Raw genomic sequence first — 27,466 nt, 5'->3', positions numbered from 1 at the left:
AAATCAATTTGTTTTGACTGAAAATCAAGAGATTCATCAACAGTTTTGTATATAATATTTAGTTTTTATTGACAACATTGGATTTTTATTACATGTGTAACGGTTACACAATTATTTAATAAGTAAGTAGATACATTATACAATTTTTGCGTTCAGTTATAACGTCAGCTTGTAAATAAATTACTGACGGCAATTTCCCACGAGCTACGAGATATTTGATTTAAGAAATATGAATTTGATTCGATTGCCTAGGGCCTAGGCAACTAAAACCTGAACTTCCTATTGAAGACATCTTTCTTTCGAACATGCCCTCCTTAATCGACTAATATTTCCCGCTTTCTTTTGATCTGATTTAAACTCGTCCGCGACTACTATATAGAAAGATACCGAGAACAGAATTTCTTCTCCGGTTTTATTAATTGGTTTCAAATTCGCTAAACATGTTTAATCTATTAACGTGAATACTATGAATGATTTAAAAAACTTCGAATGGCATAATCAAACAATTCAATAACACAAAATTGGAAAGACTTTTGATTATGTTGCAAGTACAATGATGGATCGAAATTTGGAAAAGCAATTAACGCTTCCTCTCGCCATGATACTTCACTCGCGTTTTAAGAACAATTTTAATCTCTAATCGTTAGCGTACCTTCTATCGTTATTATGCTATGTTACAATGCGTTTAAAACACGAAGAACTCCCATCGAGTTCCACACAAATAGAGGTCAAGCATGTTATTATTTAATTACGTTTTAGTAGACGTTTAATGGTAGTTAATTAGAAGAATCCATAGAACGTAATGCTATCTTACTCTATCGATAGATTCGTTTTTTTATCTTTTCTTTTTTTTATGCATAATGATGATATGATGTACATATGTAGTCTAATCTACGATCATTGATACCGATCAATACGATCGATCCGTATAGTGCGCGTGTTCGCTGAGTTGTTCCTTTTACTTTTCTTTTTATACAGATACGCCGTATATATCCAGCATCATTACCTGAATCAGCTGACTTGACTTTGCCGAATTTTTCTCTTGTTTTGTATACATCTAGACTTAAAAACAAATACAATCTTGTACTGGGGAGGGGGAAAGGTTTGATTTCTATAGTTTCAATGGAACACCTCGTAGAGACGAGTTCTAATTAATTTAATTAGCCCCCGGATCTACGAGATGCTTGAGACTTTGCATTATGTTAATTTGATTTTCATGCTCATTTGGCTTTCGTTATTATTAAGTTTTTCCATTCAGAGATAATACGAGACACATATAACGACTGTATATATCGACGTTTCATTTTATGCAAGGTTTACGTCTTGTCGAGAAGAATCATTAGTACATATCGGAGAATGGTAATAATTATTAAATCGTGCTTATTACGTAAGTCGCTGATTCCCAAACTTAAGGACGCGGCAATTTTTAAATAACACTTTCCAAATTATTTCATTTCAACAATTACGAGAAATATTTATTTAGTTTTAATTATAATTCCTTTCCTTACAAAAGAGTAGTTTCTTTTCTTTTATCATTATTATAATTAAATTTGTGAATTGCGTTGGAACCTCGATTATGTCCTAATAAAAATAAAAACGTCCGAGAAGTTTGGAAACCTTTGGATGTATAAGACATAGTTAACATCGAACACTGTATATTATCTATGCGACAGTTGAGAAGATATAATCTTTGTCCACAAACATTGTACCTGGTTTTAAGTATAAATATTGTCAATGAAAAAATAAACCGAACAGAGAGTCAGCTTAAAACACATTACGCGTAAGAATGTGTGCGGAAAAGACTTCTAGCGGATTCAATGGATTGAATATTTGCGTCAATAGCGAGATCGTTTATTCTTTAGAGGAAGACAAAGTTAATGGGCATTTTAAAAACATAGAGTTTATTATTTTGTTCCTTCAATCCTTCGTTCCTTTAATCTTTCGACGCATACTAAAAAAAAAGATAAACTACTTCTAACTGGGGATTTCTAGCACGCTATGATCGATAATCATATAACGCTGAAAAATCGAATGGGTTCGTAACGAGATGTATATTCTAGCAAGAATATATTTCGCGAAGAATCTCAACGGCAGTAGTTTCGTGTTGATTCTTGAAACTAGAGGTTTACCATAGCGTATTGCTATACAATTACTATATCTTGGAACGTTTTATCATCGGTATAGTAGCATAGTCTAATAATCGTAATAAAAAATACAAAAAAGAAAGATGGTTTTCTTAAAAGAAGTAACAATCAACTATTTTATCACTTATATTTACGGCTAATCATTGAATTACTTATTATATTTAAAGACTCGACAATCAAAAAATGGAAACCAAGTAAAAGAATTAAAAAAGAATATTATTATAATAAGGAACAATAAGGAATGTTAATGACTTTATTATGCTACTGTATCGAGGACAAGATCCGTAATATTCACATGTAAATTGGTACACAGCAATTACAGAGTCGGCAGAACTGTTAAGAACAATATTGAATGCAACTATGCTGTTTACTGCATATTCGCATAGTGATTAATAACATTTGGCCACATATAATGGAAGTAATTCTGAAAACAGCCGACGTATACGATCGATAATTATTACCGACGATCGAGCTTGTACCGACAGCAACGTTCGAAGACGTTCGAAAGTCAGATTTACAGATCGTATTTGAGAAATTTCTTTTTTTCAATTACAATCACTGCCAGTACTATAAAATACAGAACGTTTCCGTTTTTTCGTCCATTTCAATTCATACGCTCACGCTAAATAGTATCTGTTTGAAAATTAGAGTTTCACATGGAAAAGACAAGATTGTGTTTTCGTTGCCTGTTGTCGAAACAGATCGCCGCGCACCATTTTGTATGATCGACGATTTTTTCTGTTTACTGCTTACCCGACTTCTTGCTTGCTCGTTCTCCTAAAAAAATTACAATTTCATTAAAATTATAAATCGTAATTTTCAAATATTTATAGATATTAGAGGCTGAAGATGGAAAATTACGAAGATAATATTTGACCATTGTTTTCTAGAATCTATTCTTTTTGCCAATATTACGTATTTGTAAACTTAGTAAATATCTTTTCGTAAGCTTTCAAATAGCTTCTTCTTAAAAAAATTGTTTGAGTTATGATATTTTTGAAATACGTACATGTGTGATTTATTCGTTATTATCGATTGCCGATAATAAATTTGTAACTTACAAAACTGAATGAGTTCAGTAATTACGGGTCACGATTTAGAACAACGAGATATCGATTAACTGCGTTAATCACGTTAATGTACTTATCTGATACATTATTCGTATGAATGTTTTATGATCCAGTAAAAAGAATACATTCATAAAAGAAAATTCATTGAGAAAAAGGATCAGTACGATGAACAAAATGTTCTTCTTGGACGTATGTCCTCCCTATTCAAACATTTGGACGGAACATTTATTGCTGCTATTGTCTGATCGTGACCGCATGAAAAAGCTTCAATAAGCTATCTTTAACTCTGTCAATGCCATCGTCAAGCATGCTCGACGAAGCGAGGTATCGTGAATCGTGACACCAGTGTCGATCTTGAGAGTACAACTACGCACCATTGCAGAACTCTGAACTTCAGACAATAGGGTTGTTGCGTCTTTTAATAAAATTTCAAGGAACATCCTTTTCGCTCCGTTGCATTATATCAATGACAAATTATCTTTTCTTGGCGCCATTGTTGCTTGTGTTCGAAAGTATAGTACGTCTGGTGTATACTCAAATTATTTTAACGTTACAGATATAATCGATATCCATCAAACAACGGAGATAAGAAATGGGGTGAAATATCTATTACGATTACTAAAATCAATGTAGATTTCAATAGATTTGTAGAAATATGTCTTCAGAATAGGTATTTAGTTATTTTAGAATTGTACATTACTAATTTTTTTAAAAATTACCTATTTTTTCCATTGTTTCTTTATGGACAGTTATCATATTAAATGATTATAGTTAATACATTTTTCTAGTTAATACTTATATTTGAGGAAGAATGGCAAGAAAAATACCTTTAGGAGATTTTTTAGTGTTGGTCTCCGGTTTACACCTTTTGGTTAGTCGGCGCGTCTTTTCACAGGAGGCGTCACTGTTTGCCTTCAAATTGTCCACTCTCGTCATCAGCTGATTCACGCATCCGCTCCACGTGCCCTTTTCGTACCGGCAAGCTATATTCCCCGCCGCACAGAGATAATCACAACGCCATAAACTCCATTATTCACTCACGATACAAGTTAAGGCGACAACGGTGCACATCTCATGTTACAACACGACACACGACCATAGATTCTCTTTTTTATTTTTTACCAATATCCTATTCGGTTTTATGAAAAATTACTTCTATTGAAATACTACTAAATTCGCTATTCGTTTTTGTTTTAGAAATTTCTAAGAGATGGTGACACTTTATTCATTGTACACATTGAAAGCATCGATCTGGGAATCTGACATTCGTGGCAATTTATTTTAATTTGGTTTCCCAAAGTGGCGTCCTTTAAAGCAAATGGTTGTCGCACGAAATCGAAATATCTGTGCGGCCATTGCGATAGATTAGATTCTAAATGTCACATTTAACTCGATCGAAAAGACGCGGGGAAACGGAGCGGCGTCCATTAAATTAAAAAGTTCCACGTCGGTGTATGTACGTTGAACGTGACCAGTCTACGTTTGATAGCGCTGCTTTAACGAGCTTTTAACCACAATGTACCTTTCTTTCGATTCTTTTCATTTCATTCATTCTGATATACAATTGATCGCAAAAATATTCGAGTTGTATGTGAAGTAGGAACCTTCTACATATATATATATATATACGTTTTAAATATACTATATCATACGAAATATTTATATTATACTTTTTATTTTTATACTATAGGAAATATTAATGAACCTAAATATATATTCATTAGAACCATTTTTAACATTAACTTTTTTACTAAATATATGTTCACAATAAATATCTCGTAATTTGCATATAAATTTTCAGACTGATTTCAAATTTAACTAACACAATTATGACAGTGATTACGCACAGAAACATGGCCATTTTAGCATGCCTTTATCACAGGGATTGTGCACCGTTGCCCGAAATTATCGATAAACTAGAAGCGTCCTTCTTCGTTCCGTTCAATTAATTAAGACGTTCCTGGGATTCTCGCTAATTAGTCAGGTCCATTAACTCTCGTTCTATCTAAAGAACTATTCAACCTCGTTCGTGTCTCCAAATTAAAGTGTGTATTAATTAGCGAAAGACACGTCGTGCATTGTTTATAATCAACGAAATACAAGCATGTCACGGTTAAATACCCTTATCAGATTTATCAAATAGCCTTTTTCTCGAATTTTATGAATTATATATGAGAGAATTCGGAATGGAATAGTGCATGTTAATGTTCATTGATGAGAAAGTAACAAAGAACTGATTCCGATTATAGAGTTTTCTCTCCTTTATTAGTCATTCCATTTGCTTGAATTCCTCTTGTCCTTTGATAAAAAAATTTGCGAAAATCCTTTTGATAAATAAAATTAGTACTATCAAATAGGATACTGTTCAGTGTTGTTACTTTGTCAAACATCACATTTTATTATAATTTTGTGATTTTTCAGAACATCTTAATTAATGAACAATATTTTTCCAATTTTTGTTACTAATCAGTAAATACTAATATGCAATTTACTAATATGTAAATATTTATGTATTTATGGGAAACTTAAAAGTACAAAAATACATAGAATGCATATAGTATTAAAGAAATCCGCAGTCTACTAATCATATAAAGTTCAAAAAAATTAAATCAAGAATGAACTAAAGAATGAGGGTTGCCAAAAGTGGAAATGAATAATGAATAAAAGTGGCTTACCTTTTTTACACTTTTTTTGGATGGTCTTGGTCTGGTCGCAGGACTTGTCTCCCTTTTTAAGGTTCAGTGTGCGGGACCGTGTGTTGGTTTTCGAGTCGCATTCAGACCATTGACCCTTCACGTATCTGCACGACGGAGGGCTACCGGATGCTGCGTCAACAGATGCAAAACGTCAATAGAGATAATTGGAGGCACGACCGATCAAGTGGACAGAGAAATTTCCGAATAAACAGGGCGGCACTTAATTACCACATAAGAGTTTAGCCCTTTCCTCAATCACCATTCAATATATTGCCCTAGGCAGATTAACTCTTTCACAATTGTAACTGTTTCTCCATGGAATGGAAATCGTTTCAATTTCTATTTTCAAGGAAATGCTTCAGGCTTCGAGATGTGTAAACATCATTTCATTTTTTTCTCTATAATCTATAACATTTCAAAATCTAGTAAAAAAATTTTGAAATACTAATCTGTATCTTAAAAATTGAACCGAAGTTTGAAATAGTCATATTAATTGCTAATGTACAATAACTTTTATACAATCATCGTAAGCTTCAAATATAAAATATAAAATGAACTATAACCCAAAAAGAAAATAAAAAGGAAACTTTACTATAACCAAAAATAGAAGAAACAATATTTAAAATGTTGTCTTCTCATTATTAAATAAAAATAGACGCTACTATAAAACTACAACCTTCGTACTATTTTTTCTAACGTCGAATCTCTGATACAACTTCCTGCACCCCTAGAACAAGCAAGAACTCGGTAGAGTAAAATTACCGAGTTGGAGACGAGGATGGAAAACGTGCGAGTAGAAACTTGCAGCAACTAAAAGCCATAGCGCGCGCTTCGTAGCTCGACCTGTAATTCAATGTGATCCTCGAAGTTGGAATTTCAGCGTTGCCCTTCTTTCGGCGACTTGTTCCGCTCTGAAAAGGAACTCGAAGAAAAGCCCTTGCTTCCCTCTCTCACGCCCGCGCCTCTGACCTTTCGGAAGCACGATCCTGGACCGAATAAATTTCTAAGACCAAATGATCTTAGTTGACAATGAAGCGGTGCGCGCCACTGGATGATATTTCAATTGTATTCCCAGTCCTGGCCGCGGGAGAGGAAGCCCGAAAGATGAGAGAAAGAGCCGCATAGAGACAAAAGAGGCTTTTCATTCCGCAAGCCAGGGTTCGCGATACCACCGCTCAATCCGCACCGAGGACCGTCTTTTCTTGATATGCTATACGCTCGACCGACCTCGCCAATGTGTCGCGTTATCTTCAGTTTCTTTCCTGCTTTGTTTACTACTGTCAGTTGAAGATTGATTGTCTTTTTTTTTTGTTGGTTCGTAGAGATGTCGAGGATAAAAACTCGCGGAGGAAGTTTACAGGTCACCTGAACGATAAGGGTTTGGAGGTTATGTTGGTGGAAGAATGTATTTACTTGAAAAATTAAGAGCATAGAGTATAATACAGACATTTAGTAGTTGAGATTATGGCATGGAATCTAAAACGGTAAGAGTACTCGAATATATATCATATACTAACAATTTTTGAGTATGTATGTGAATACTAGAGCAAGTGTAATAAGTATATGGATTCTTAAATATTGAAGATCCGAAACCATCTGAAATATTATATTTATTAAAGTAGATATCAAAAGTATTTGAAACGGCTAAAATATTCAACGTTCCTGAATATCTTAACCTAAACCCATATATATGTCGGAGATGAAAGAACACCGGAGCCTTTGGAATTTTGGATAATCCCGCAACATTGTAACCTAGAGTCTACTATAGCTGTAATTGAACAATTGTAGTTATTCAATCCGATTGTAATTGTTCGAGAGTTGTGATAGTGAGCTTGGGCTCGAGGCGACAGTCAGTCGCCGAACGTAGCCGCGGTCACGGGATGAACGCTTTGTCTAACAAAGGCATGGAATAATTCTATAGCTCTTCTTAAAAAGGAAATAGTTGTAACACTCGACAGTAAACATTCCAACGGTCTCTGTCCCGTAGCTCGCCACACGCAAACCCTATTCTTCGAGTAAGATGATTGCCAGATGTTGATGCGTCTCCGCAGTACATGTTCAGCTAGCTCGAGGGCCCGTTATAAATTTTAAGATTTAGTCAACTAAAGTCTTTCAAACAGACAAACAGTCTTTGTCCCAACTACGGGAAAATAGGGGAGACTTATTTTTCAACGAGCGGCGTCTCCCACTAGCAACTTTCCCTCGAGGGCGGCTAGCATCTTTTTCTAACCACCGGTATGGAGATTGACCAATTAGCAGCAACGCCAATTTCCCTTACTTTCTGAACGAAGGTTTTTCTCGACGAATCCGATGATCTCGTGTCCTTAGACACACCCCAATATAGTTTTCCTCTGTGGCACTCTCTCTCGCTATCTCATCGACGAAAAGAGTAATCCCTTACGACCAGTGAATTTTGTGAGCACGTTCATCTATCATCCCGTCGACCGCGGATTCGTTATTGAACCTAGGATCATTGTCATTAGTTCCTCGAGTACCTAACTACCACGGTTACTTGTCCGGTTCTATAATAATCGTATTTGCACTAGTCAATGTCTTCTCTATTGCATAACGACAACGTGTAACGCAAACGAAGATTCGTTTCACGCCCCTAACCCTAATTCTAATGTAAGCCCGACATCAGAAGTGGGATCAGTGCCGGTTATAACAGTGCAAGAGCTTACGACCATCGTGCGCGAGTTAATTCCGTCGCTAGTGCAAAAATCGAGTGTGGAACCTAACAATTTTTCGACTCCGCTGCATGGTGCGCAGCTACCAATCTGATTATGGAGGAAAATCCTTTACAAAGCAGTGCCCCGAATATAATTTCAATACCGAGTGTCGAATCGACTTCTACGTAGTGGAGGCGCCAACTGGTAGATCAAGCCATCCGGGTGAGTCGTTTCCATTTTACCCCGATTTCGGAGCCGAGTGTTCGCTAATTAAAGAATCCGTAGTCTTGAGAATTTCTGGCAAAAGAACGATTGATATAGTAGTAATGCGAGGAATAAGAAATATTGGTACTAAACGTATCGCTCAAATCTTGTCCGTTGCAGGTGTCGGTGGTTAGAGATAAACTTTTCATGTTCTCGCTGATAGTTATTTAACAATACGATATCGCGATTGCTCGTTAAATTTTAAGCCAAGATTTTGACGTAATATTACACAAAATAGCCTCGCTATGTGTAAAACAAAAATAATTAATGCCTGTAATAAAACCGCTGAAAACGAGATCGATGTTAATAAAGTTGACAATGAGGTACGTGGTAGTGATAAAAATCGATTAATCTTTCTTTACGAAAATTCAGAGATTCATCCGTTACGGGTTCCCTACGTACTCGTACAAAAAAAATACAGGCCTATACTATGAATTACTATATACTATAGAATTATTCCATGCCTTAGACAAAGCGTTCATCCCGTGACCGCGGCTACGTTCGGCGACTGACTGTCGCCTCGAGCCCAAGCTCACTATCACAACTCTCGAACAATTACAATCGGATTGAATAACTACAATTGTTCAATTACAGCTATAGTAGACTCTAGGTTACAATGTTGCGGGATTATCCAAAATTCCAAAGGCTCCGGTGTTCTTTCATCTCCGACATATACATACCTAAACCATATATACATACCTAATACTTAAGATACCCTAAGTACTTGAGTGATTATTTGGGTACCTAAGATTTGGATAATAATGTTATCACAGCTTTCAATCTTGCCGTAAGTTACTGTATATAATACAATCTTCTATTTTACACTGATACAACCGTCTAAACATTTAAAGTTCGGTAAAGACGATCTAATTCTAACAAACATAGCCGACACCATCTAACCTAAAACTTGGTAACGAACTCTGAGCTTTTCTGAAGATAAAACACCTGCGAGGAGGTTTCAAAGAGTAACTATGTGCATACACAGTGGACGTGACTTCTTTCCATGTGGAAGCGAAATTTAAAGGGGACCCGGTTACCGACGCCATGATACTACACCACCGACCTTTCTGCGAACAAACAGCCTGACTCGAACACCTTGTAAACACTTAACGGATATTAAGTTTCTTCATCTCTTGACGAAAGTAACACGGACCCTACGCGGAACTTGCAAGATTTCAATTCTACCCGTTGATCTTCTAAAACATAATCTTACAAAGGAACTTTTAATGAAGACTTTTCGAAGAACGTAAATAAATCTTGGCCAGAAAACCAAGTTGTATTTGAAAGATCAAAGTCGAAAAACGCTTGAAGGTTTCTTATTTCTGGATTTGTTTCCCCTCCATTTTTTTTCTTTTTTTTTTATATAAAATATGACTTTTGAAGAGGGGACACTGATTTCACGACGCGACGATCATTATTTCAAAGGTTACGCGTATATAAAGTTCATGCATATTTTGAATTGGTATCGGTTTGGGCTAGATTTGATTTAATTAATATTACTCAATTTAATTTACTTATTTAATTTATTTAAATGTTATTGGTTTGGGTTAGGGTATGTTAGACTAATATATACTATTAAATTTTCTTCTTCCCAGTCCGGAGTTCAATCGAAGTCAGAAATAAAGAAACTGGAGGAGCCTCGATTCTCTCTCTTCTCATTTTTAATTTATTACATTAAAAAGATGTATCTCCGGAACCAGTTTCACCTTATTTCAACGTGACGTATATATAGATTCTTAATTAAACTTAATATATACCTCGTTCTTTGGTGCCACGAACAGTTCGTACAAGAACCTCCTTGTCATCTTCCTCCCATAGATCAGATTCCGCTCTGGTGGTGACGATGATCATCAACAGGGCGACACCGACCAGCGCCAAACTCCACCACAGCTTCATTCTGCGCACAAAAAAGGAAAGAAACGTGAGAAAATAAGATAAGCTGAACGCCTCGTTAATCTTCTGCCTTTAATCAGCGCTCTTTTAATTATTATATGACAGAGCATCGAGGAACGAGGTCGGATAGGCTTGAACGAAAAGAAAAAAAGCCACGTCTACCGGAAGTGGATGATGGGATCGAAGTGGAAGAAACATCGTGTTTTCTTATAGAAACTTCAACATATCGCCATGTTGAAATATATGTATAGAGTTTTTAAAAAATGGTCGACAGGAATATTCCTATCTATGTAGATACACGTTATATATATCAAAGGCAAGAAAAAGGTTCATACAAACTTGAGTTTATAAGTAAATTTATTGTCCAAGACAATTATATCAACTTCTTTTTCTTTTCTTTTAACACATAGAACCTGTACCTAAATTTTTATCTAACATTTTTGAAACACTCTTTAAATTCAAAAGTAGCAAACATTTACAGGAAAAGTATTTTCAATCAAATATTTCGAGGATAATCAGGCAAAAATTTTTGCAGTTAACATAAAATTCGAAGAAACCATGATTTCGAAGATGTTCTTATTTTTCTGTCAGTTTCGTGAAAACAGATTCGGACGTTCGTTGAAAAATCGCGCACAAATCAATTTTCACTGTGCCAACACGAATTTGACAGGCGACATTCTTTCTTTTTTCGTTTTCTCACGGACCTTTAACAACACACGATTCGAATGCTATTTTTTCGTCCGTGTATGGCACGTTCAAAATTTACGGGTCAATTCGTTCGCGCTACTGCCGCGAGATTGGAACCCCGTATGGGAACAACTAATGTTTTTACTATCACAAGTTTCTCGCAGACATCAAACCACGAGTCATAGTTTTTCTTTCGTTTGTGAATCAGATCGAATCCATTTGTTAAAACAATATTGTAATTGCATACATTTTTATAAGCTTCATACGTGTTTACTATCTTTTTACATAGATATTTTCGGAGTAAATGAATTCCAATAATTTTGCATAAAACATAGTATTTTGTACGTTGTAAGTTGTATTATAAGTTATACGTAACAAACAGAATATTTATATTTTCCCCAAATAGAAGAAAACATAAAACGTTAAAAGATCTTTGCTTATTTCAATAAGATACTACGCAACAATTTAGATAATACTGTAATAACTACTTATACGTATAACATGAATTACATATTTTAATAATAATGGCACAAATTGATGCACGAGCATAATTATGATTGGCCGACAACGTGTGAACAATATTCTAACGAATAACAATGTTTTATTTTACAGGAACTTTCGTTGTTATTGACAAGATAATTGCTCGTTTTATTTCAAGCGATAACTTATGTCTAAAAACATGGGTCAAACAAGGCCGTAGTTTGCATATCGTCGGAAAGTTTCGCCCATTTGTCCCTCGTAAATTTTGTAATCGCACGACAACATGGAAAGTACTAATTGCCAAAGCTGCAAGCCTCAATGGCTTCTCCTCGTAATTATTGAAATCAACGGGGCGCCGTTGTACCGGAAGAACCGGACTAAATGAACCGGTTAAATAAACGTCGAATGTTTTCTGTCTTAATATTCGATTAAATACGGAGGAGGGCGATGGCTTTACACGTCAACAAATGCCAGTTTATTGCGTAGAATAATTACATGCTTGACCATGTACATGTACAGGCTGAGATACGCAAAGCATAACATTTGAATTTCTCAATAAACGTTGTCCGTATCGAATGTTTTAGGGACTTAATCGTTTGGTTTACTTTGTATTTTTTAATTCGTGAAAGTTTTCGTCAAGATCACTAAATACTTTTTAGAGATTTAATTGTTAGGATGAAATGGAGATGTTAACCCTCTAATGACGTCTTAAGAAGATACAGCAATAAAAATGTTTAATCCGAGCTTACAAGTTACAATTATATGTTTGACACAGAGGCTCAACATAACAACGAAGATTACTAAGATAAAACACTATTCGATTAGTAAAGATAGAAGGCTCTTTGCTACTTTCATTTTATAGTTATTTTATTATCAACCTGTAACCTCATTTGCATATGTGCCTTATAATATAAAATATTAGATGAAGTATTTGTTAGACGCTTTCAGTAAATGTAACCGATTAAAACATGCTGTTCTATTTCAAAAAAAGCAGGTAAGTGAGCTTGAAACCTGATTGATATTTTCATACACAAAAAACAAATTAAATCGAATAATTGCTTTTTTCATTTTATTTTTATTTTGATTAAAATTTCTAGGTTTGTATCTTTAATATTCACAAAAATATTTTGGTCCTCGTATTTTACGTGTCTCGCTCTGTATGTAAACCGATGTTTGACACAGATGCATGGACGAGTTAAATCGTCAGGTTAATTAATAGGGAAGTGCGGGGGCGAGAAAATTATACCAAAAGCAATTCGTCACCCTTCCACAGGAGGAAACGTTCGTTTGTCTCTTACATTTGCACCGCAATTACTGAAATCTTGTCCATTTGTGTCAACGATTTCGACAATCAATGCCAATGAAACAATGATATGTTTATCTCATTACGAAGCTACTTTGCGGTGCAATCAATCGAAATTGTTCGGACAATAAACGTCGAATACATAACCGGCTTACACGCACTGGCGGCCTTGCCTTTATTTTACCGGGGGAAAGTTAATTTTGAACGTAACAGTTCACCGGTATCGTCGATAAAATATTCATGGTATCGCGTTTTAAAAAGCGATAAAACTGGGACACTATGTATTCCTATATAATTTTCCCTTTTCATCGTGCGTATCGGCAACGAACGGTTTACGAAAGTTGAAAACACCTATTTCAACCAATACGTCTAGAAGTAACAAATTGATTACTCTTTGCCTTCGCTTTGTGACATAGCTCAAATATATTAGTTTCTCAAAAAGTGGAAACAATTGTCTTTGAATATTTTTCTATTTCAATTTATTACTAATAAGAATAATACTCGTAAAATAGAATAGGACGTCGTTTCTGTAATTTTTAGTTTGTAACCCAAAAGAAATTTGCTCATCAAATGATAACCTGAGTTATCAAATTATGAGTGATAAGTTTGTAGCAAGGGTGCATTACAGATAAAATATAGATAAAGACGATAAATAAAGGTAACCTAGAAAAGAAGATAGAGCGATTCTCTAAAATGGACCATCTTTATCCTCAACTGACTAGTTTATTTAATTTTAATTTTTACTCAATTAGTTTTTAATTACCATGTAAGAGGACCTACCCTCACTTGAATAACTATAAATTGAATAATTTAACCCAAGAATCTATGGGTCATCCATAACCTAAAAGTACCAATTAAGTGAATTAATATCTTTTGTTGTACTTATATCAGTACGTATGTATATCATAAACATGTACGGAAAAAAACGCAATTAATAAACAACGAGAAAGTTAGAAAGAAAAATGTATATTCTTCGGTATTCCATAAAAAAGAAATTATGAATACAGAACAGCTCGAGTCGTGACGATCAAATGTCTCCCGGTAATGAATGCCACGTCTCAATTAATTTCCTAAAAGAAACAAAGACCAGAATGTCGAACGATATAGATTCAACTATTAGCTAACTGTTACTAAAACTGGAGATTGAGAGAGTAAAGTAGGATAGGTTAGGTTGTGAAGAGGAAAGAAGGAGGGAGGAGCCAGAAAAGGAGAAATACTATGCAAATTTTTATCGCTACACGTTGTACAATTAACGTTGGATCATTTTCACTAATGAGCTCCGCTAAAAAATATTGCATGAAAAATAGTAATTGTTACTCGGTGACTAACTTTGAACCGTGGATTCAATTTTCGCGGAATGAGCGGCTACATATAATTAGTGATTAGTAAACAGAGAGCGCTAATATCGCTATGGAAATTGTGATGGTTTTACTGAGGATATTCGTCGCACGCATTTCTCGTTGGAAGTAAATTAATACTCCGTGGTACCCGCATAAAACTACCGTTTCTGGTGTTCATTGTCTTGAACAAACTCTATTTCCATGGAACAAGGATGGATTATATTTCCATTTCAAAAGCTCGATTTTATCTTTCATCCTTATATACACAGTTGCTTTTTCCTCTATATAATATATTAAATATGTACATACTCTTGATAGGAGTATTGGATGTAGTGAGATTGTAAATTAAAGCATTATCAAGGCACATCGATTGATCTTTTTAGGATCGTATACGTCTTGTACGCATATAGATACCTTCATCAATTTAAAGAGACCTTAAAGTGGGAACACCTTCAATTTTGTTTACGATGGTAGTCTATAAAATATTCTTGTTTACTTCATTCTAAAATATTATATAATGTATAAAATAAAATATGTATATTTTCGAGCCTGATTAATTCTATGGCTATATATATATATATATATATACATATATATATACATATATATATATATATAGCCATATTCCACCATATATGTTCCACTTTTCCACCAAGTGTACACATTTGATATTCTTCGTATAAATTTCTTTATTCTTATTGATTATACTATATTCAATATAATAATTCTTGAACAGCTTTTTATCTTTTTCTTCACATAAATTTCAAATATTGATTCAAATATTGATCATTTATAGTATTTATGAAACGTATGTCATTTTTTAACAACAAAGTCGAAGGTTATGATAGTACGACAATTTCATAATACAATGATAAAGTGATTAAAATACTACGCCACACATTTCTTCCCAACGAAATGGAGGAATTTACTCGATGGCAACCGAAGTTCAATAGAAATTGCGACGGATGTTCGTCAATCTCTTATGACATTGCAAGCGGGTACGAGTGTTCTGATAGCCTGTCGGGGGACAAGTTAGTTCATATAACCAGGTCGTTCATATAATAGGAATCTACCTATATCTTCCCTAACCAACCATGATTTTTCGCTCGGTTAATAGAAGTTCATGTTCATATCAGAGAATTCAATGAAACATTTGCTCTTAAATACATAATGATGTTGCAAACTTGTATCGACTGCGAGGCATGAGAATCACATAACGCGTGCTGCTACTCTTTATAACTCATTGTTAGACGTTCGTATAAGTGGATTCACGTTCGGCAGCAGTTAATACAGATACTAATGGCTCAGCTAAAGTTCAGTTGATCAGGCACTACTAGCATTTTGTTCGTACAGATTGGTTTAATTATTATCGAAACGTGGGAGACATCGCAGACTGAAAGAAAAAAGAGGTCATGGAATGACGGGGAAGGGAGCAATGATTTTTTAATGTCGGCAGAACTCGCGGCCCGACGTATTATAACCTCGTTTCGACGAGAGGGATGTTAATTAATCTTAAGAAGCAACTGTCTTCGTTAACGAGGCGTTACAAACGAGAAACTAGCTTCCAACTTTTTAAATTTATAATTAAGCTGGTTCCTTCACCTCGTTTTTCACTCTTCGTTTTGAAAGCTTATATCCATAGTTTTTACTTGAATTTAAACAAATACTGCACCAGATAGTCGTACCTTTTTTTCAAATTCTATTAATAGTTTTTTATTATATACTCTTTGTAGGTTAATAATTACGTCAGCGTATGACAAAGCAGCAATGCCTCATTAAAATTAATGTTACGGAACCCTGTCAGGTGTGTACGATTTATGAAGCATAAATTTCGTACGAACTTCGTTTTTCAACCACTAATTTTACGGTACTAAGGTACAATAAAATTTCCGTTTTTAGCAATATTACTCACGGAAAATGATATTGCACGATATAATATTCGCGGCGCTATATATCAAACAGGTTATAAGCCGAAGAAAAATTACAGTGTTCAGTTTTATGTATCCTCCTGTAAATTATTAAACTTCCAAACATAAATCTGCACTTTTAAAATAAATTTTTTCAAAATTATCTATATAGAAATTGTCTAGCTTTATTAAAGACATTCTTCTCATAATAAATTATTGATAGTGATAACTTTAATAACTAAGAATTATATAACGTAAAAAAAACTGAGTCTTTTTAAAACGCGAAAAGCAATTGTAAATTGTAAATAGCAGTTGTAAATACAAAGTCAACATTTCCTAAACCAAATTTCCTTCACACACTACAATTAACTTTAGTACAATAATTTTTAAACTTCCTACACGACATTGGAAGTATTCTAATAATTAATTCCGCTCGTATTGAGTAAATTCCATAAAAGGCGATGTAACAACATTTCAACACATAAGAACAGAATGTCGAATTGAAGTTCGTTCGGAATCCCAACAGAAGAGAGGATTAACACGAAAATAGCTGTGAATGTTGAATGCCTGGAAGAATGAATTTTAACGAGGGAGGTAGGCATAAGAGAATAGCACAAATCGGACCGAAACCAGCGGCGAAAAGTTTAATAACCGCGCGTTAATGAACGGCAGCTGCAGTTCCGCGAATCGTGTTCGTAGCGGTGCCATTTCGCACAGGCTGCATTCTTATGGGGTGAAAAGAACAGCCACTGGTGAGAGAAAAAAGGAATCGCTGGAAAGAGTACGGAAGAGAGGGGAGCAGCAGAAGAACGAGAAGAAAAGAGGGGGAGGGGGTAAAAATCGGGAACACATGAAGAAAAATCGAAAGAAACGGGAACGGGGGGAAACCAAAAAAGAAACGAAAGAAAATGAGTAAAATAGTTTGTCAAAAGGAGGAGAGAAAAGGATTTAAAAGTTGAAGAATTATAAAGGGACTAAAATGGAACTTTGATGAAAATGGAGTGACTGAGCGAAAAATGACAAGAAATGGAAAACATGTGTGCGAATTTCTGGGAAAAGAATTGGAAGAGACGAAAAATAGAGTAAAGAAGAGAACAGAAAGAAGGAGTAAATTGAAAATTAGAAAAGTAATTGAAGAAAAGAAAAATATAGAAAAAGAGGGAAAAGATGCGCGAAGGCAATAAATGGAAATAAAAGAGGCAAAAGTAGTGATTTAAGGAATTACATGTAATAATATATATATAATGTATACACAATTAAGAGGATCAAGTGGTAAAAAGCTCATTAGTAAGCGAAATAAAGTGTGCACGAAGTTAAAGGGAACATATTCACTAAATAAAGCAAAAGCTGGTCAGAGACAAAAGTGGAGAGGGCAAAGATTGTGGTAAAAGGAAGACGGAAAATGAATTAGCTACGTATATGGTATTAAACTTCGTAGAAACGAACGATGGCAGGACTATAGCAGATGGAATATACCCAGATTACGAACGTACGACACGCCTTTCGGAGTGTCCTCTCTGAGTATTTGTATTTCATAAAAATTTTATAAAATCAACTAAGTTTTTTGATCTTATTAATTACTTAAAATTTAGCAAGTGGTATTACATTCAATAGATTGTAACGCTCGAATAATACAACGCAAAAGAACAACATTCCTCAAATTATGTTTCTAATTAATGTTACATACAGAATCACTTTCAGGCTATTCCGATACGCGATTAAACGTTAGTGCAGAATATTGAATAAACCATAATTATAATTTCGAAGCGACGTGATCATCCGGGAAATTTAATCTATTCCGAAGAACATATGGCGTACTGAGCGTGCTATTTTCAATACATATCTCTCACCACGATAATTGTTCGTTGAATTAATTTTCGAGATTAATTACCACTTTGTGTATCTCGTGGAATGCTTTGTCTTCTATTGTCAAATTTTCACAGACATTATACATATGAAGATGCAGATCATTATTATAAATGAACGTTCGATAACAGTCGAGACAAAATATCACTATCTTATTTTGAGGTTAAGAATATTTGCATCTGTTCATTTAACGTTCGTTAACCTCTATTATAACATCTGACGCTTTAACGAGACGAAATTTTAGTGGAATTAAATTTTTAATCTTTTTAAATCCATCCTACAATATATACGTGTGCATAATATGTAAAAATGTTGGCTGGTCTACTAAATTTTTGTGAGAAAAGGAGGTGCATTTTCAATGGAGGTTCATAAATATGCGGAACGACGTGTGGTGGCGCGACAAAATTGCAACACTGTACGACGGCCCTGACCGATCCCGGCCACGGAAGCTGCAGATTGATTTGGTAAAGGGTGCACATGACGATACGCATAAATCATTGTTTCAAGGTCCTTCCTTGCATCACACGCGTTTGAACGATGTACGGTTAGAAGCGCATAATATGCAACGCTTTGAGTACGTCTTCAAAGAGATCTCTTGAAATTGATCCTGTGCGAAACAGTGGCTCCCAAACCGGCTGTTTCGGGAACAAAATTCAAGACGAGGACAAAGCCACCGGAAAACTTGTTACTGCATCCTCGTGCTCTCCATTTCAAATTCGACTCTTTAGTCTGTCACAGTGTGAATACACAACTGTCAAACATTTCTTTGAAGAGAAAATGGAATACAATAGGGATAAATTTGGACTTTGTTCACATTGAATTTCAATTGACCTGAATAGATAATGTTCATTCTAAATATTATAAAGATCTAATACCTTAAATATACCCAACCAAATCGAATAAAGCAATACGTATTTGATTAGACGTCAAAGATGTACTAGCTATAAACGTATCTTTTCATAAAGATTGATAAGATAACAATTTCGTTTGTCCGAGTAACTTTGTTGTTTTCATCTGTTGTCAAACGTGACACGAACATTTTCTTCGTAGTAGATGTATCGACATTGCGAAGATCAATGTAAGGTGTCGTTACAATATCTGGTCACATCACTATTGTTAGCCGTTTCATCGAGTAAGAAGACTAACGAGCCGATCGAGCAGTTCGTCTTCGCAAAAACCTTATATTTGTGATATTACAACCTTGATACTGTGGCGAGCACGACAGAAAAGCTAAGGAACTTTCATCGAATAATAAGATGAAAGAATTTCAATAAATACTTTTTGTGTCGCATGCCCAATAGAATGGAACAAATCCGTATCGTTCAATTTCAGTCATGAATAATTCAGAATTTCTTATATAATCCAGTGACTTTCCATTTTAACTTTAAAACGAGCTACGTGTCGTATACTTTCTCCTCTCGTGTGTTATTCGGTTGATTAAATCGAGGGTTGGACACCGGCGAAAAAAGAACGAGACTATGAAACCGCAACCCTGCGTAATAACATGTCGATAGGTTGTTTGTAAACAGGGCTTAACAAAGTCTGCGATCGCATGCAACAAAAACCGCAACTTCTAGCATTCCTACAGCCTATTGTTGTGGCGACATCGATGAAGAAAGTTTCTAGTATCGCGTTACACTGCTTAGTAGTCCATGTTATTTACGAGATGGAATTACCGTCCAAGAATATGTATTACTAATTATTCATACAATGGGCGTCATCTGCAATCATCGCGATAATAATAATAATAATAAGTGATCGTAATTCAGAAACTGTATTTATGCGTAATGGCCTTCGCGTGAAGCGGCATATTGAGTTAGTCACAATACCACTGGCTATATATACGTATTTATATTCCAAACAGTAAAAAAGAACAAGGCTGAAATCCGAAGACGAGGAGAATTTTATGAACTAGACGAAACATTACGATCCTGTCTTTTTATAAAGAAACTGGCAAAACGTACAGTGGCTGGAAAAGATACCTGAGCACTTCTAGAAACCTCCGAATATACAATGTACATAAAAGTTAGAAAATATTTATTACGAATACAATGCATAGGGGCTAAAATTATCTGAACAATCAATTATACATTATATTAATAAACCTCAATATGTGCTCAGTATGTGGGGCAATTCTTAACACTTTTTATATGCTTAAAATGGTTATTCATGCAGTAAACTAATTTTTTACTAAATATATGTTTGCGATAAATATCATGTAACTTAGACATAATACATTTAATGGTTTCAAATTTTATCAGTATAATCAAATTAATTAATTAACGTATACAATCTATACATAAACATTTTTTATGGTAAATGTTCACATACTTTCGCGAGTCACCGCATATATGCTCCATACAATTAAAATAAATCAGGTATCTCCCTGATAACCGTAAACTGAAATTATTGCACGAACAGTAGTAGCAACGCTGTCTGTAAACAGTTATTATAACTACGACAATTGAAGGAGTCCTTAGGGTAAATTTTATGAGCATGACATCACCCTGAAACATCGAAAGAACCTTCTGAGTTGAAAGAACTCTGGGGGGAGTATCTTGATGTCATATGTCCGGGGGACATATGTCGGCTCACGAAATAATCTCTATCGTGAAAAAGTAACAGGGCGATCTCTCCAACCACGAATAACCCTCGACATGTGTTTTGACGATAACTAATCGCCTGTCGTCCACGTGTTCTTTTCTTGAGAAGGGAATTCTCACAATAGGACCTCATGAGGGGGTTTTCTGTTTACCTCTAAGGTAAACTTTTCAATCCTACGATGGCAGCGCGTTTCAGGGAGGTCGAAAAGGTTAAAAATGTATGTTCAGGATTTATTTGGCTCTTTGCTGTTTACACATATATACACGACATTGACTTTTCTACGTTTGAATTTTCAAGAAATGTTCAAGACATGAACGTATAGCATACAGTGAAAAAGGGAGAAAAAATATGTGTTTAAATATTAATAAGAGTTATTATTTGTAGAATTGAAGTACGTATAAGAAAATGATAAAAAGAAGCATGTTTTTATGACTGGCAAAGATAGCAATCGGGTGCGCGAGTCGATAAACTACCATACATAAAAACGCTCCTTTTAACGAGGAACTGTATTGTTGATTTCCTTTCCCTCCCTGCGCGTTGTAAGGATGAAGAGGGGAACGGAATCAGTTATAATATCCATTTCTATGGAACCAACAGCAACGACTGATATCGAATACCATCGACCTGAGCAACGACGCTGCACAGGAAACTGGTCGAGATATCGCTCTACCATATATTCTCACCTTTAATGCTTTAGCCATGAATAGAAAAATATGATATCCAAAATTTTTCTTATATTTTTCCATTACATATTTCCAGAGATATATGTATGTGCAAATATAATAGATGCATATATAAGTTTATAACAATAAAGACTATTTCCATGAAAGTTGAGTCGACACGTTTATTTTCAGAGTTTGCCGGTTGCGAGGTTGGGAATGGTATTATACGTCTCTAGGTGGAGAATGGAAGTTGTCCTCGTCATTCGACTGTAAACTATGGAATTTGGCGAATCTCAAGCTTTCAGGATCTGCAAGCATCCATGGGTATAGGGGGTAAGCAGCGTAACTCTGCATTCTCTGTGACATGTCCGTTGAAAAATCAATTTCGAATAGAAAGATAAATCGAAGAGATGTATAGCGGGTGGCTGCTGCTAAGTTATTCGCCATCTTGCATTGGTGCAACAGATACTTCTATTCATAGATTATTTTTATGTATGAGACTTAAAGCGATTTTACAACATTTTTGTAGGTTTAATTTAATTTTTCGATAAATGTCATGGTAAAAATTTTGATGAAGCGAAAACTCTATTTTTGAAGGATTTATCTGAACAATGAAAAGCGCCACAGGAGAAGAATATAAAGTAATATAAGAATATATGAAAAGATCGATTGTAAGGCAAAACACAAGATAGCAGTGATCAGACACTGATCATTTTTAAGTGCTTTGGAGTGCCATCAAATTTTTGTAATCTCTCTGTTACGAAACGTAATTAGTCTCTTTTCCTCCAATACACTGTGTGCCATGAGCAATAAAATTGTTTACATTAACACAGGCATACATTACCTACTGCGATTTTGAACACAGTGCGTTTCAACAATAATACTTGCAGTAATAAGCTACAATGAATCGGATTCTCTAACTGTTGCGTTTGCTGGGAATAATTTAATTAACGCGCTTTATTAATATGCTTTATATATATATTGCATTCGAAATACGCGTTTGCAATTTGTTGAAAAATCCTGCAATTATATTGTACTGTTTTTTATTTATTTATCAACAAAATGGAGAAACATTTTCTTTAATCTCCACTTTGACAAATATCAAATAATAACGATGTTCGTTTACAGAAAAATTCTTTTCGCGCCTGTATATGCACAATTTCAAACATATCCTTGTTAGTTTAGCGAAAATTAAATGCCTACCAGCTAACAAACATACATCACACTCTGAAATCTTTGAAATCAGTAGACCACGCGGTGGAACGTAACAAGAGTGTATGTATGTGTATATATATATATAGGAGAGCTAAAAAGAAAGGATGAAATGGGGGAGGGGAATTCGAAATCGTTAAAACCCCAGCGTAACAGAGTACGAAAGTCGTTAAGTTAATTTGACATGTCACTCGGAAAATTCTCTTTAATTACGGAAGTCCACTCGAGCTTTTTCTATAGCAGAACCGTAAGAAAGCTACGTTTTAGAGATTCCGCCCTTATTACTTGGGAAGCGCTTTTTTCTTCAATTATAAAGCACTAACGAAATAAAAACATGGAAAACAGTCACAGAAACGACAGAGGAAAAATCCACCAGCAACCAACGTACACGATGCTCGCGATTAAGAAAAAGCCAAGACAAAAAAGAAGTAGAGCTGAAGATGAAATTTCTACAGTGAATTCTGACAATGGAAAAAAAACATTTAACTGCGCGAAGTACGTCATTCGAAATTGCCATTTGATTTACATTCACACGATATTGCTATTTCTGAAGGAAAATGTTATATTAAACATAAATATATAACTTCTGCCAAAAAAATATCAGATGTCAAATTAACTTGACCAATTGAAGGAACTTGACAAAATCACATAGAAGCTCCGCTCCCCCAGCGGCTGAAACCCAAAAATTATATTAAACACGAAAAATGTAAAGCGCCTACACATATAGCATGGCTACGTCGTACCGTTGTGTATCGGTACCTTTGCCTAAAACATCATTACAAAAATTCACCGTTTATTGTGAATACTAAAATGTATTTAAAATTGTATCTTCGGTTTAATAAACATTTAAAAAAAAAAAAAATTGAAGGAACTTGGAACTATTGTAAACCTCTCAGTTCATAACACGAACCGAATATTATTACTAAAATGAGTTATCATGTATCTAAAACGGTTTTTGGGTCGTAACGGAGATAAGCTTCTCCTCTAAGTCTAGTTATACCTAGCGAGGAAATCGCACTTTGTACGAACTTGCTTTCTTAAATACGTTACGAGCAGACAGATACTGTTACGACCGTTCGCGGAGAGACGCGGTCGCTAGGAAAACGCGTCAGCGAGAGGCGTAAATTCTCACTACGATTATGTTAATCGACGCCACGAAATAGTCGTTCCCCTGTTTCGGTTAAGATAACAGAGGTGGTTTAATGAATGTAACACTGTATTAACAGGTTAACATAGAATAATATATTTTACAATAATATGATGAATACGTTACAGAAATTTGACTCGACTTTGCGATATCTCTAGATAAATTCGTTTGCTCGTCAGATTTGTCGAAGTGTCACGTTTGACTCGTCAGAAGGAACTGAACGCCCTTCGATTATTCCTTTGTCTCATTTGGAAGACGACCCCCACTATGCTCGGGTCACGCCACCGCTCGCGCCTATGATCACGTATGCCTCTTCTTGTGTGCGAAAACGTAACGGTCAAAAATCGACGTTTCTAGAGCTCGCTGCTTGGCGACAACTATGCTCTCGTCGATACATTGTATATGATCCGACGGGCAGATAAGACGGTTTGCCTGCGACGTTGTAGGACCGCGAGCGACGATTAGAAAATACAGCCTGTGGTAAGCCTCGTGGCGTAACAGATACATATTGTTAGTTTCATCGACGTAGAACCAACAAAAGGCTACCCTAACCTATGTGCATGTAATACGTTCGACGCTACTTCGTACGTCTCCGCTGGAACGATTTTATTCGATCAAATTTATATTCCCTTTGATAACACGTAACATTCGTTTGATCCATTTCCCTTTTGGAGACGATATTATCGACGAAAATCAGACGTTGGAAATTTCGAGCAGTCCGCTCTGCATATTTGGCGTGACCAGTAGATTAAAAGAGAGGAAGGAAAAAAGGGGTTGGAGAAAGGAAAAATAAAGATAGAAACTTCAGTGAGGTAATTATAAGAAGGAGAAAGCTTTTTAACCTAATGCGTTTTCAGCTTAATCCAACCAAAATTTATCAAAAATAGAATTTACATACGCAAAAATTTACAAAATGTAACTTATAAGAATATATAAAATTTACAAATTGCTCGTTGTAATTCTAAGGAGGTGAAACAGATTTCTAATTGAGTTCTATTTCTTTAAATGTGTTCATAAAAATATGAATCTATATAAAAGTCCACTGTCTAGTAATACAATAAACCTTTGGAAAAAAAAGAAAAACTGAAATAAAATAGTGAAAATTGAGAAAAGTCACTAAGCTGCATAATTAGCCGCAGTGACAGTGGCGCGAGTATAGATTCAGTGCAACAAGAGGGAGAGAGAGTCCTGGCGACACTTGTCGGCGTGGTTAACCAAGGAAATTCTGTTTAATTAGAGAAACCCACTCGAGGCTTTCTTGTGGAGAAAGCTATTTTTAAAAGATCCCTACCCCCTTCCAGACCACCCTCGCCGTATCCTTCCTTCTTCTTTCTCTCGCTCTGTGTGCATCGTGGAGCCCAGCAATGCGGCTTTGCTTTTGTTTACAGAGGCGTGCCAGATAGAACCGACGCGATGTTGAGAAAATGAACAGACACACGAAGGTGACAAAGGAAGGTAAAAACTCGTGTTGGAGGAATCTCGTGGAAGAGGAAAGTACTTATGTGTATGTTGTATAGGAGTTCACACATTGGAACACGATGCGTTCTTTCCGCCATGATGGAAGCTCGGATTAACAGATTCTTTGAAAATGTCCTGAAAGATAACAAGAGGCGGCATGTTGCACGGAACAGCTACCATACGAACTCTTTGAAGCTCGTTTACTAATTTCCAGATCTTTGTACTTATACACGTTGTATATGTCTTAAGAAATTTCGAAGACGTAACAGGTTAGGAGAGATTCAAATGAATGAAAGCTTTGATGAAGGAGTGTAAAGCATACGTGTATGTTCACCTTGTTTGTAGTTTGGTCTTAATTACAGTCTTTCGTAGCTTTGATCATTACTGGAAAGTTTATAAAGTGACGTTATATAGTAGAAATATAAAGGGGAATATAATTGCATCGAATATTCACTATCGATTTCGTCGCTGATAACACTGTTCAACACGTATTTAATTTTGCAACCTTCAATAGGCGATTTCTATAGACCGCAGAGAGGTAAACACAAACCTGCAAAATGTTTTTACCGAGAACCCACAGTTTAAAAAAAAAAATAATTTTTAACATAATTGCAAATTTTCAATTTCGGAGATGTTTTGTGCTTCTACATCAGCAGCTAGTGAGTTGCAATTGAGACGAAACAATTCTGTGGACGTGCCTTACATTTTTCAATTTATTTCAAAAACTAAAAGCCTAAAAGAAAATTTAACTATAGCATGTGATGTAGCAGACGTTCATGCTAAGAAAAGCATCGAGAAAAGCTGAAAAATCATGGTTTGTTTCCAATATAAAAGCGAAAAACTTTGGCAAAACACGCAGCAACGATAATGGTACTCAATACTGGAGGATAACAGCCGCGCGCGTTTAGCGGTTCTATTACGCCGAGCGGCAGACGAGGGAACCGCCAACATTGAGTATCACTGTCACTGCCATGTGTTTTGTTACTGTTTCGCTTTTATATTGGAAACCAAACACGATTTTTTACTTTTTTTTATGCTTTCCTGAACAGAAATGCCTACTCTATTGCGTGCTATGGTTAAATTATCTTCCAGATTTTTAGTTTTTGAAATAAACTGAATAATATAAGCAAAAAATAGCGTGTTTTAGGTGTCCTTTTCACTTCGATCATTATTTAAACATATGTAAATGCTTAGATGATATTTTCGAAAATTGTAGATTTTAGGAAAAAATGGTTTGCAGATTCGAATTTATCTCACATATGTCTAGAAGAATCACCTATTAAAGGTTACAAGAACGCAAAGATCTGCTTGTCTGAATTATCCGTGAATATTAATTCTTCTGTTACTTTGAGTATTTAATATATTCAATACGTGCAGTGATCCTTTATACGTATCCATTATATTGATTATCTCAAATATCGAAAATTCTTTATTTATATTGTATATTATATTGTATATATTTATATTGTATATTATATTCCCAATAAAAAAATATTTTTAACAAAAATGTTAATGTCCGATTGAGTGGATATATCTTACAATCGGTGAACACATTTTATTATTGTAAAGGACACTTAACGTCAAAACTATTCCAATGACTGTCAAATTGATCTCCGGTGCACGGTACGAATAAAAAGTAGAAAATAGAAAAAGGAAAAAGAGTATAAAAAGTTACTGTGAAAACAAACAAATACAAAAAAAGTTAAAAAAGTAATTGATTTTCATGAAGAGTAAAGGTTAAAAGTGCCAACAACCCCTGTGGCAGGTTAAAATCTACCAGGCGTCTAACAATAAAAAAAACCTGTGCTGTGAAAGGTAATTGAAAACCGTTACTATTTGTCTTGTATCCAGAAAGAAGAAAAAGCGGCGTTGCCACCAGTCGGAATTGACAAAATTATCGGTACACTCCAGTGGATATCGTGGAAGCCGAGAGACAATACAGCAACTTTTACCTTTGTCGAGACTCGTCTCATCGATGGCCATTGTGTCACGTTCGATGACAGAGACCTGTGTACTGTATACTGTGTACATAACATATACGCATTCACATTCGAAAATTGAAAA

The 27,466-nt window shown here is 35.1% G+C and overlaps 1 protein-coding gene across 2 annotated transcripts in view; it reads right to left on the bottom strand.

Annotated features, from left to right (window-relative positions):
• Positions 1-43: 43 nt before the first annotated feature.
• The window catches only part of LOC117160740 (uncharacterized), a 45,811-nt gene continuing 18,388 nt past the window's right edge, over positions 44-27,466 (bottom strand). For both annotated transcript variants that reach the window (XM_076623558.1, XM_033341697.2), the window contains 4 exons: positions 10,601-10,740; positions 5,890-6,039; positions 4,042-4,197; positions 44-2,921 (listed from right to left, as the gene is read on the bottom strand). In XM_076623558.1, the coding sequence (XP_076479673.1) occupies positions 2,887-2,921; positions 4,042-4,197; positions 5,890-6,039; positions 10,601-10,739 (480 nt within the window). In that variant the 5' untranslated portion in view covers position 10,740 and the 3' untranslated portion in view covers positions 44-2,886. The remainder of the gene's footprint in view (positions 2,922-4,041; positions 4,198-5,889; positions 6,040-10,600; positions 10,741-27,466) is intronic.

The sequence above is a fragment of the Bombus vancouverensis genome, chromosome 1 (genome assembly GCF_051014615.1).
Source record: "Bombus vancouverensis nearcticus chromosome 1, iyBomVanc1_principal, whole genome shotgun sequence".
Classification (NCBI taxonomy): Eukaryota; Metazoa; Arthropoda; class Insecta; order Hymenoptera; family Apidae; genus Bombus; species Bombus vancouverensis.
The sequence above is the reverse complement of the archived record's forward strand: the minus strand, read 5'-3'. Positions and strand labels throughout refer to the sequence as shown.